This window comes from Myotis daubentonii, chromosome 2, assembly GCF_963259705.1.
Source record: "Myotis daubentonii chromosome 2, mMyoDau2.1, whole genome shotgun sequence".
Taxonomy (NCBI): domain Eukaryota; kingdom Metazoa; phylum Chordata; class Mammalia; order Chiroptera; family Vespertilionidae; genus Myotis; species Myotis daubentonii.
In genome coordinates this window covers 22139524-22151156 of record NC_081841.1, presented here as the reverse complement: position 1 = coordinate 22151156, position 11633 = coordinate 22139524, and the positions used below count along the sequence as shown (strand labels likewise).

The 11633-nt window shown below is 47.1% G+C and overlaps 2 protein-coding genes across 4 annotated transcripts in view; one reads left to right on the top strand and one right to left on the bottom strand.

Annotated features, from left to right (window-relative positions):
- The window catches only part of LPCAT3 (lysophosphatidylcholine acyltransferase 3), a 41080-nt gene extending 34424 nt beyond the window's left edge, over positions 1 to 6656 (top strand). The window contains exons 3-13 of one of the 2 annotated variants that reach the window (XM_059682096.1): positions 175 to 281; positions 840 to 933; positions 1098 to 1135; positions 1559 to 1737; positions 2620 to 2728; positions 3431 to 3517; positions 3605 to 3771; positions 4551 to 4698; positions 4777 to 4935; positions 5677 to 5805; positions 6255 to 6656. In XM_059682096.1, coding sequence (XP_059538079.1) covers positions 175 to 281; positions 840 to 933; positions 1098 to 1135; positions 1559 to 1737; positions 2620 to 2728; positions 3431 to 3517; positions 3605 to 3771; positions 4551 to 4698; positions 4777 to 4935; positions 5677 to 5793 — 1205 coding nt within the window. In that variant the 3' untranslated portion in view covers positions 5794 to 5805; positions 6255 to 6656. Of the gene's footprint in view, positions 1 to 174; positions 282 to 839; positions 934 to 1097; positions 1136 to 1558; positions 1738 to 2619; positions 2729 to 3430; positions 3518 to 3604; positions 3772 to 4550; positions 4699 to 4776; positions 4936 to 5676; positions 5806 to 6254 lie in introns of those variants that run through there. The other variant, XM_059682097.1, reaches the window with a different exon arrangement.
- A 238-nt stretch (positions 6657 to 6894) lies between these two features.
- EMG1 (EMG1 N1-specific pseudouridine methyltransferase) lies at positions 6895 to 11550 on the bottom strand. Of its 2 annotated transcripts, XM_059682099.1 has the most exons (6): positions 11237 to 11550; positions 8346 to 8447; positions 8092 to 8233; positions 7727 to 7785; positions 7501 to 7650; positions 6895 to 7171 (listed from the first exon to the last, which is right to left on the bottom strand). In XM_059682099.1, the coding sequence occupies exons 1-6, from the start codon at positions 11402 to 11404 to the stop codon at positions 7058 to 7060; spliced, it is 735 nt and encodes a 244-aa protein (XP_059538082.1). In that variant the 5' UTR covers positions 11405 to 11550; the 3' UTR covers positions 6895 to 7057. The 2 variants fall into 2 exon arrangements, with proteins under 2 accessions (XP_059538082.1, XP_059538084.1); XM_059682101.1 differs by lacking the exon at positions 7501 to 7650.
- Between the last annotated feature and the right edge of the window lie 83 nt (positions 11551 to 11633).

Sequence of the window (11633 nt, the reverse complement as noted above, 5' to 3'; positions counted from 1 at the left end):
AGAAATACAGTAGCTGCCCGACAGTCCCTTCTATTTATAGTCCCTTCCCCCAGAACATGAGGTAATTTTGACAAAAATATCCTAATACCAAAATAGTTTTTTCTGTATGTATCTCTTTGTGTTTAGAAGTCTCAGGATGGGACACAAGTTAAAATTTGCTCTCTTCTGCACTAGGAAACCAGATGTACCACTCCCTGCTATGTGTCATCCTTCAGTTCCTCATTCTGCGACTAATGGGCCGCACTGTAACTGCTGTTCTCACTACCTTTTGTTTCCAGATGGTAAGCATCTTTCCCTTGGCAGCACAGGTCACAGCTGAGGATTGGGGAGAAGTCAGAGACTGTGGTGTAGGAAAACCAGTGAACTGGAAAACAATCCAATTTCTGATTGTTTTCTCCCAATAACACTTACCCGTATGACTTTATGTAAGTCATGTTACACAAGCCACAGGTGTTTCATCTGCAGGTGGCAGTGATAATACTTTTCCTGCCTCAAGGAAGAGGTGACAGCTAACCCTCTGCATAGGATTGTGCATTAAGGTTCTCACCATGATTGGCCCAGCTATCATGAGGGGAGTCATGTAAAGGCAAGGCAGAAAATCAACTTAGAATGAGCTACAGAACCTAAGCATCTAAGTTCTCAATTAGCCTTAATTTTACTGAGAAACCTTGAGGCAAGTCTCTTCCCCTTTACAGTTTCAGTGTCTCCATTTATAGGAACTTCTTAAGGCCTTTAATGATAAGACCAGGAGAAAGAAAAAATGAAGGAATACAGTGGATTTCAGAGTAGAGAGAAAATAAATCATAGCAATAATAGAATAAGTATTTCCTCTCTCCTAGGCCTACCTTCTTGCCGGATATTATTGGACAGCCACTGGCAACTATGATATCAAGTGGACAATGCCTCATTGTGTTCTGACCTTGAAACTGATTGGTAAGTAATGGGTTACTACCCCCCCCTTTTACACCTAGGCTCCTCCCCATCTGACCATAAACTTACTCTGTGTTCTCCCCCACACTCCTGCTTCCCTCAGTCCACAGGTCACATCCCCAGTGTCCTTTCCCTCCACTCTACCCACACCTTCTCTCTCTGCTCAGGTTTGGCTGTTGACTACTTTGATGGAGGGAAAGATCAGGTAAGCACAACTCCTCCACAGAGAGATTAAGGAAGTAAATCAGAGGGAAGGAGAAAGGCTATTCTTACCAAAAGACTGAACCCAAGCGCCAGGGGCTGAGCCCCACCTCATCCCCAGCCTATGTGATCTGTTTCTGATAGCACTGAGCAAGGATCAACAAATCTAATTTGCCTGGATCCAGCTCTTGCACAAAGTCCAGAGATCAATGCCAGCAAGGCATTTGGAAATCAGCAGCAGTCAACTGTTGCTGTACACACTCGTTTCCACAGGAAGCAACTACTTTTCTCCATCTCCTGATCATCCCCTCAGAGATGGCTATTTAAAGAACCAGTTCAGTGGGCCAAAAGGGTGGGGAACACACAAACCAGCTCTTGCAGGTAGATTCAAGGCTATCCTGAACCATTCCTTCTCTTCTCGGCATAGAGTTCATTGTCCTCTGAGCAACAGAAATATGCCATACGAGGTATCCCTTCCCTGCTGGAAGTTGCTGGTTTCTCCTACTTCTACGGAGCCTTCTTGGTAGGGCCCCAGTTCTCAATGAACCACTACATGAAGCTGGTGCACAGGAAGCTGACTGACAAGCCCGGAGAGATACCAAGCAGGTAAATGCCCCTCTTGGTCAAGACCTCTGTAGAGTAGGTGTCTCACCCACTACAAAGCCACTTCTGAAGTGACTTTCCTGCGGACCAGCCCTAGCTGCATTCTCCACATGGCCCTGGCTCCCCGGGCTCATGCCACACAGGCCCTGGACTGTCGTAACAGGCACTCTGTACCTGCTCACTGCAGGCAGCGGGCCCTTTTCAGCCAGCCATTCTGACCCTGTGGCACAAACATAAAATTCACTTTTATGTAGCAGCATTTTGACTAAACCAGTCATGTCCCCACCTTTAAAATTCATTTTCTCATTTTAAAAAATTGATTTTAATAAACTAGAGGTCCGGTACACAAAAATTTGTGCACTCAGGTGGGTCCCTCAGCCCGGCCTGTGCCCTCTCGCAGTCTGGGACCCCTCGGGGGATGACCACCTGCTGGCTTAGGCCCACTCCCTGGGGGATCGGGCCCAAGCTGTCAGTCAGACATCCGCCTGGCAGCCCGGGAGCCCTTGGGGGATGTCCACATGCCAGCGGGGAGCAAGCCTAAGCTGCAGTTGGACATCCTTAGCGCTGCTGAGGAGGCAGGCAAGGCTCCCACCACCACCGCTGTACTGGCAGCCGGCAGCCTGGCTTGTGGCTGAGCAGAGCTCCCCCTGTGGGAGTGCACTGACCACCGGGGGGCAGCTCCTGCATTGAGCGTCTGCCCCCTGGTGGTCAGTGTGTGACCAGTCATTCCCAGTCATTCTGCTGTTAGGGTCAATTTGCATATTACCCTTTTATTATATAGGATATATTGGGCAGTGGAGCTCTTCATTCCATCCCAGATGGATAGCTCCCCTCTGTGACTTAAGTGGCCTCTACACATTGTGACCCCCCACCTGTTCCTTTCAGCACCATACCTGCTCTCAAGCGCCTGAGTCTGGGCCTCATCTACCTGGTGGGCTACGTTTTCCTCAGTCCCCACATCCCAGAAAACTATCTCCTCACCGAAGACTATGAAGTGAGTAGCTACTAAAGCAGCAGCAGTATGACTGCATCCGAGATAGAAAATGGACAGGCAAGGATTCCTGTAGATAGCCAAGAAGTGGGAAACACCATCGACAAATGCATGTTGGTTTTGCTCTAGATCTGTGAGAGTTGGTGTCAATGCCAGCCAGGCCGGGACATGTTCATCAGCCAGTATTGAACGACCTTCGCGGGCACAGGGCTGTGCCAGGTGCACTTTCGGCACCCCTTACCTTCCCCAGGAGCAGCTCTTAGCTTGCTATATTACAGCCCAGCATAGCAGCTTCTGGTCCTCTCCAGCTTGTTTCTTTTCTTGATAGATTGGGGGCTTCTAGGGAATTTAAAATCCAAGGAAGGGGGGGAGTGCTGGCTTTTGCTCCTGCCCACCTGAAAGGTTTGCAACCATTCCCTACCCACTCTAAGTCAGTTGTCTCCTTAAGTTAACATTGAGCATGAATTCATAAAAGTCCCTTAGCACTTAGTGTCCCAAGTGCTTCAGAAGAAGAGTTAAGGACAATGCTGTTTCACAACTCCAAGGGAAAGGAAGTGGATATTCGCCAGGCTCCCTGCTCATCCTCTTAGCCGATTATAGAGGCAGACTGTCAGGTGGACATGAAGCAGTCAGTCCCAAGAGTAGAAAGGAAGAACATTAGGGAAATTTGCACAGTCTAACGCACATGTTCGTTCTTCTCTTAAGAACCGCCGTTTCTGGTTCCGCTGCATGTACATGCTCATCTGGGGCAAGTTTGTGCTGTACAAATACGTCACCTGTTGGCTGGTCACAGTAAGTAGAAAAGATGAAATAGGGCATAGATAGGCTGTGGGGGACGTGGGGAGAGTGGCAAGAACCCTGAGTCGGTCCTTCCCTCAGGAAGGAGTATGCATTTTGACGGGGCTGGGCTTCAATGACTTTGATGAAAATGGAAAGGCAAAGTGGGATGCCTGCGCTAACATGAAGGTGTGGCTCTTTGAAACAACCCCCCGCTTCACCGGCACCATCGCTTCATTCAACATCAACACCAATGCCTGGGTGGCCCGGTAAGCAGGGGAGGGGAGGTGTGGACCTGAGCTTCTGCCTTCCACCACTTTTCCAGATTGGAGGGCAGAAATGGACTTGTCACTTCTGTCTTTTCCCACTCTGGGCAGAACTTCCAATCATTCTCACACATACCCTTACACCAGGGGTCCTCAAACTACGGCCCGCAGGCCACATGCAAATACAAATATTGTATTTGTTCCCATTTTGTTTTTTTACTTCAAAATAACATATGTGCAGTGTGCATAGGAATTTGTTCATAGTTTTGTTTTTTTTTAAACTATAGTCCGGCCCTCCAACGGTCTGAGGGACAGTGAACTGGCCCCCTGTTTAAAAAGTTTGAGGACCCCTGCCTTACACACTTGTGTCTCCACTCCTACCCCCCCCTCCCCCCGCCCCATTTCTGTCATTATTTAAAAAACGAAAGCAAAATGTCTAAGTGCCTTGAGTCCTGGGTTTAACCCCAGTTCAGCCACTGGTTTTATGTTCTCTATTGTTCTGTTTATAAAGTCTTTGTTTATTTGTCCCATCACTAGAAGGTAAGCAGCACGAGTAGAAAACTGGTCTCCCCTATTCACTGCAAGTCAACATCAGGCACTAGTCATTTAAGTAGTTTGCCCAAGTTCACCCAGCTAAGCCTTATGTCTTCCCTTGCCCCAGGTGGGCCCAAGTGGGAGCCAGCCACCACCACTGCACTCCTCAGGGTGCTGAGAACCCAGAGGTGGATGGTGAGAACGCAAGAACTAGTCTGTAGCTCATCCTTACCCATCCTTTTCTCTAGTTACTTCTTCAAACGACTCAAGTTCCTTGGAAATAAAGAACTCTCCCAGGGTCTCTCATTGCTATTCTTGGCCCTCTGGCATGGCCTACACTCAGGATACCTGATCTGCTTCCAGATGGAATTCCTCATTGTTATCGTGGAAAGGCAGGTAGGCCTTAAGGATACTGGGTGAAAGGGGACTACGAGAAGAGGCAAGGTCCTGATTACCTCTTCTCTTCCTCCCCAGGCTGCCAGCCTAATACGAGACAGCCCAACCCTGAGCAACCTGGCTTCCATTACTGTCCTACAACCCTTCTACTATTTGGTGCAGCAGACCATCCACTGGCTCTTCATGGGTTACTCAATGACTGCCTTCTGTCTCTTCACATGGGACAAATGGTTTAAGGTAAGTGAGGGCCTGCTTGCAAGGATGGGAGGGATCCACTGAAACCTCGGGTAGTAAGGGATATTATATACCACTAGTGGCCCAGTGCACGAAATTCGTGCACATTAAAAGGGAATTAGAGGATGCCCTAACCGGTTTGGCTCAGTGGATAGAGCGTCAGCCTGTGGACTAAAGGGTCCCAGGTTCGATTCCAGTCAAGGGCATGTACCTTGGTTGCGGGCACATACCCTGGTTGCAGGCACATACCCAGTAGGGAGTGTGTAGGAGGTAGCTGATCGATGTTTCTAACTCTCTATCCCTCACCCTTCCTCTCTGTAAAAAGTCAATAAAATATTATTTTTTTAAAGGAATTAGAGGAAATACTTTAATATTGCTATTTGCCCTTTCTCTATAATGGAAGTGTCAGAGATGAAAGAAAATTAGTAAAATGTATATGAAAATCTCCCTCCTGTCAGAGTCCAGGGGACGTCGCGGGACCCAGAGTCAAGTTCCCCGCCCACCCACACACACCTTGAAATCGTGCGAGACCCAGCCGGTCCCACCTCCATCAAGCCCCACAGGGCCGGGGGCGCAGCCTCAGGTCCCCTGTCAAGCCCTGCGGGGCAGGGAGTGCAGCCTCAGGTTCCCCGGCACCAAGGCGGGGAGTGTGGCCCCAGCATGACTGTGACAACCATTTGCATATTAGCTCTTTATTATATAGGATGCCCTCGGGCTAACTCAGTGGCCTGAATCTCTCCACAGGTGTATAAATCCGTCTACTTCCTTGGCCACGTCTTCTTCCTGAGCCTATTATTCATATTGCCTTATCTTCACAAAGCAATAGTGCCAAGGAAAGAAAAGTTAAAGAAAATGGAATAATCTATTTCCCTGGTAAGTTAACATCCAGGTTACAGGATAGAGCAGGGGTGGGCAAACTTTTTGACTCGAGGGCCACAATGGGTTCTTAAACTGGACCGGAGGGCCGGAACAAAAGCATGGATGGAGTGTTTGTGTGAACTAATACATGTTAACACTGCTGCTGGTGAAGGAGCGGAGGGGAGAGCAAGAGAACCCTCCGCTCTTTCGGCTCCACGGGCCGGATAGAACAGCCGAACAGGCCGGATCCGGCCCGCGGGCCGTAGTTTGCCCACGGCTGGGATAGAGCAATAGACTGGGGGGGTGGGGGTGGACAGTGTTAGAAATCTGGGGTGAATCTCAAGGTAGTCTGACTTCTAGGAAGCAGTATTGGGCACTAACGTGCCAGGAAGAAGCTAGATGGGCTGTAGACCAGGAACTAGAAGAAATAACTGACCAGCCTTCCCATCAAATTTCTTCTGCAGGTGGCCTAGAGCAAGACTGGTGCAGAAATGACTTGTCTCCCTTTCTACACTCCACCCTAGAGCAGAGAACACAGAAGCCAGGGAGTAGAAAGACATGGCACTCCCAGCTATGCCTCTGCTGACAGCCAAGTCTTCATTTGGGCCAAAGGGGAAACTCTTGTGGGAGGAGTAGAGGGGCCATGTCTCCCCTCTGGACTCCCCCATGCACGTTGCCTTATCTCTCCCCCTCTAGCCAGGAATCTGTTCTGTTTTTCTTCTGCCAATTTACTATGATTGTATATGTGCCGCCGCCACCACTCCCCCCATGGGGGGGTGAGGAGGGGCATAAGGCCCTGCCTGCTCCACTTTTTCTACCTTGGAACTGTACCAGATAAAAATCACTTCTGTTTGTTCAATTTTTCACTGCTAGCATTCCTGGCTGCTTTCTTTCAGACAGTTCTCCGTGCTTGCCATTGCTGCAGTAATCAGGGCTATCTCCTTGAGAGCACAGTAATCTCAGAAGTTTGGAGCTAAAGCCCACCTGCAAAGCCCGGAACCAAGCTGCAAACACTGTAACCTCACACTTTTCCCTGAAGTCTGAGGAGAACGAACAGTTTACACCTTTAGAGACTAAGTTTAGGAATCCTCAAATACAACCAGGTTTGCAAGAACAGTGTTTATAAGATAAACAAATAGCAAATGTACATTCAGCCTTGGCTTCCACTAACCCCAGTCTTGGTTCAGGAAGGTCATCATCCAACAGGGAGTTAGAAGAGTCAAGGGATGCAATGTCAACAGTCTCTGTTTCAGAGCAAGGTCTACTGTCAAATGACCCTCCACACTTCCTCAAAGGCTGTGGTGAGTTTTGCGCAGGTTAGAGCAGCAGAAAGGGGGTAGTTGCTGATGGACACCATCTTCTCTGTATACTCCACATTGAGCTGAGGAGAGAATAGTTCTGTCAGCCAACTCTAACACTCTGTAATAGGTTCAGTCCTTTAGGGCAGGAAAATTGGGCTGAGCTCTTATTTCACTGTGTTAATATCAAATTTGTATGAAGGATTAAGACGGTCCTAGTTTTGACTATTACAAATATGCCAGCAGTCCTCAAAAGATACGTCCTGGGGCAGGTTAGGGAACCCACACTTGTCTTTCAGCTCTTTAACGCTCTATTTCCCAACTGATGAGGACAAGGATCATCAAAATGCTAACTGCTCTTGGAATTCTGTACTAAGCTATGAAGAATCTAAGAATTGAACCTAGACCTTACCTTGCCATGGGCAAAGGCCCCCACCACAAAAACAATAGGGTCGCTGCTGGGGACCAACTCTCGCACATCACTGACGACTGGGATGGAAAAAGAAGTGCCAATTTTCATACATCCAACTGGGAAGTGATCTGACACTGGATTTTTAATTACCTAAAGTAAAAGAGAAAAATGAGCCCCAGAAAGGTTCTCAGAACCCTTCTCCAACCAGTAGGTGTCAATACCTCACCTTCAAGAGCTTCTGGGGGCCATCAGCTGCTCGAACACTGAGTTTGTGTAAAAGCTGAACTAGGGCGAAAAGAAAAGTGTTCAGAGCTCGGTGGAGACCACATTTCTGCCCGTAATCTAACCAGAAAAACCCATGGTCAGATGGCCTTATAGCTATGCTGTACCCCTAAAATGTTATGTGCGAGCAGTTGTCAAGCACATGACTAGTTGTATACTGATAGGTTCGCTCTCCCTTTATTACTCAGCCAGGAACCCATGTAGGCTTTACCCCTCCACATGGAAAGTGATGAGGAGTCTTTGTTCTAAGATCAAGCATGTTCCCTCTTCCCTTCTTCACTCCTAAAGTTTAAGTCCTAAAGAGCTCACCCATGAGGCCACAAAAGCGGTCAAAGGTTCTGGGAATTCGAGTCTGAGGGTTCACTTCAATCAGCACATTCTTCTGTGTATGGATATAAACCTGCAGCAAGCCAGCTCGGTTCAGGGGACTGTCCATCAGCATCAGTAAACTCTGAGGGCAGCAAACACCAAGGCACAGTCAAGACTGCAGAGAAGTAGCACGCATCTGCCTCACCTTCCATATAAAGGCTCAAGGGGCTGTGAGGCGCTGTCCCTGGAGTTACCTGGTGAGCTATGTCTGGTCTCACTTCCCCTGGGTCCCGTCCATTCTTCAACAACATAGACTTGTGCTTGTCACAGTTTAATAGTTCATATGTCTTCCCTGCCTGAAGAGGGAAAATGACAGAACGTAAGCAGTTTTACTTAGCCCAGTGATTCTCAAAGTGTGCTCCCCAAACCAGCAGCAGCATCTGGAAACGTGTTACTCTAGTCAAATTCACCCTAGATTTCCTAAACCAGAAGCTATGGGGGTGGGGGCCCAGCAAGACTTCAGGCGTTCACTGTGTGACCACATTTACCCTCCCCTCCTTTCCTTCACTCCTCCTTCCATACCTGATCTTAGAGGGAAAAGGGATGAAGGCACAACCTGTGATTTCAGATGATTTAAACTTGATTTAATTTAAAAATCTGTGGCTATTAGGCAAAGCTGGTGTGAGATTCTGGAACCAGGTGGAATAAAGTTAATGAAAAAGGCTGAAAGCTTATCAAGGCATACCAATTGTGATAAAGTGGGCAAAATATATATGGTCATTACGCTGTTTGCTTATAAAAACCATGTACTGAGTGAAGAGCTGCACATCTGAACTAGAAGTGTGAAAATTCTAATGATGAAGGAGGTCGTTTGATCAAGAAATAGTTCTGTCAAAAGTAAAACAAAAATAAGAGGGGTTGCTCCTAGTTGTAAAGGTAAATGTAAAAAAAGAAAATTATGCTGAAAAAGTGGGAACTGAAACACTGAAGGGCAGTGATTACATATGAAACTGCTTTGTAAACTGCAGAATCCTCAAGTATCCACCAGAAAGAAATAATTCTGGAATAATAGGAGTATGAGAATGACTGAGGAATACTGTATACTAGAAAATATAAAAATATATCAAGTAGGAGTTTGATACTAAAGATCTGTCTGAATCCATCTGTAGCAGCAAAAAGAAATAATTGCAAATTGCAACTTGGAGTCCTAAGGAGCATTAAGATAAAAAACATACCATTAAGTACAAATGCAGGTTTTGAAAGGCTAAGCTTTTATGTATCAGTAGAACATTTGTATGTCTGACAACATCTGAAGATATACAACCCCAAAAAGTGGGGAAGAGGCACATGGACTTTGAAATTAAATGATAACTGAAATAACAATGTCACAAAGCAAGCAGAGAAAGCACAAAGGCCAGGAACTAAGACCATGGGACACTTAGTTATAGAAGAAAACCTCTTGAATAAAAGAATCTATTTCTAACCCATTAGTAAGTTATAAGGAAGTAGGATAGAAAATATCAGAGTACTTCAAATGTAATAATGGTGATGGTTTATGAAACTTGATTTTTAATTGTGGTATGTGGTTAAGCTTGAAAACCAATAATCAGAATGAATACCATGTGTATTCACTTTCTATAATTGGTATTGGAGATGTAAGAATTTTTGAAACTTTCTCTGCCCTCAGAGAGAGCCTTCTAGTTACTTCAGGGAGTCATTTCTATAAGCAAGTAACATTTAACCTATTAATGAATGAGCAGCATAAGAGGGTCAATAATTGTTAAGTGAATGCACATTAGGTAGGAATCAATGAAGCAAAGAGCTGAGTAAAAGGAGCTTCCAGTTAGAGAACCTTGTATGCAATGGCTTCAACGTACGAGAGAACTTCATGCCTTCAAAGAGCTTAAAGTAGGCCAGTGAGGTTGGAGTATGAAGAACAAATGCAGAGAGCAGGCCCAGAGGAGGCTGGGAGCAGCAAGAGTTACCAGCACAAGGAAGGCACGAGGTAACAGCACCGAAGATTTCAACCAGCTATGATTCTGTCACCCTTGGAGTGCCATTAATGACAACTTAACCTAAATTCTTCCAGAGCATACTATAGGAATTTTAATTTGACCATGCCATTTACAACTACTTAATAGGTAACGTGGAATCGGTAACAATAATAACTAATTCCAAGTGACAGACATTATTCTAAACCCCTTATACATACTGACTCCTTTCATCTTCCCAATAATCCATCAAGGTAGGGACTACTATCATCCCCAAGGGACACAGGAAGAAATGGAGTGGTTGAGTGACACTCAGAATTAATAGTTTGGAAAGGTAGCAGGCAATTAAGTGAGGGATAAATAGAAGAACCTATTTAGGTTAGAAATATCAATTACAGAGGAAGAAATACCGATTTTAATAAGCTGGGGGAGGAGGGTAGATGGCAACCCTAATAAAGGGTCAAAGTGGTTGAGGAACATGAAAAAGAATCACACCGTAGATCACTATGGAAACATACTGCTTTTAAAGCACTTTCACTGCACTCTCCCTGTAAAGTATTAACTGAGGGCAAATTTTTCTCAACATAAAATAAGTATAAGAATCAAGATTAAAGTCCAGGTCTGACTTCCAAACCAGTGCTATTTCTTCTGGGCCTACTCACTGAACAAATTTAGCTGTAAACGGTGAGAGAAACAAGAAAGTCGGGGGGAATGAGAACACGGACAATTTAAAGACAGAACTGCCGGGTTATTCAGAAAAAGAGCCGGAGGATAGGTAAGAAAGTGTTTTTCGAAGTGGGTAGGAATACAAAGGAGCGTGACAGTAAACACCTTTTCTAAAACACCAAGTCCCTACGAATAAAAGGAAGGGCCGACTACGCTACCGGAACCACCTTTAGAAACTCCCCTCCCGTTAGATGAGTTTATACCGCAGGACGATCCTGGTGAATCAACTGGAATCGAAGACGTGACGGCTGGACTGCGACTCGGCAAGGCAAGAAGAAAGGGAGGACAGCCAACCCAGGACGCCGAACCAGAAGACCGCCACCTCGGCCGCTCTCCCGTCAGAAGCGTGTTTCCCTCCCCGCTCTCCCGCATCCCCGGGGTCCCGTCCTACCGCTACCCCGGTTCTCCGCCTTCTCGGCCCGTGTTACCTTGACTGTCTCCAGACTGGCCCCTTCCAGCACCACAATCAGCCTACGGCCTCCCATCTTGCTTCCCGCCCCAAGTCGGGGCCGCTTGGGCGCCACAACATCCCAGTCCTGTTCCTGGTCCCCATCGCGACGCTCACGAGGCTGGAATCCACCACTGGGTGCAGCCATCTTGCAAGCCGGCCGGAAGTTATGTTCGCATCCTTAGAGCCCCACGCGCTTCCTAATCGAAAACTTCCTTCCGGCTACCATTTTAAAAGCAGGCGCTGGGAAATGGCGAGGTCTGGCTGCCTGGCGCTCCCGAGGTCTCCCTGGGAGGGCCGGGTTTCCGGGAGGGGCGGGACTTCCCGGTGCGCACTTCCGGTGCGCCCGGTTCGGGTCCCCCGTGGGCGGGGGTGGA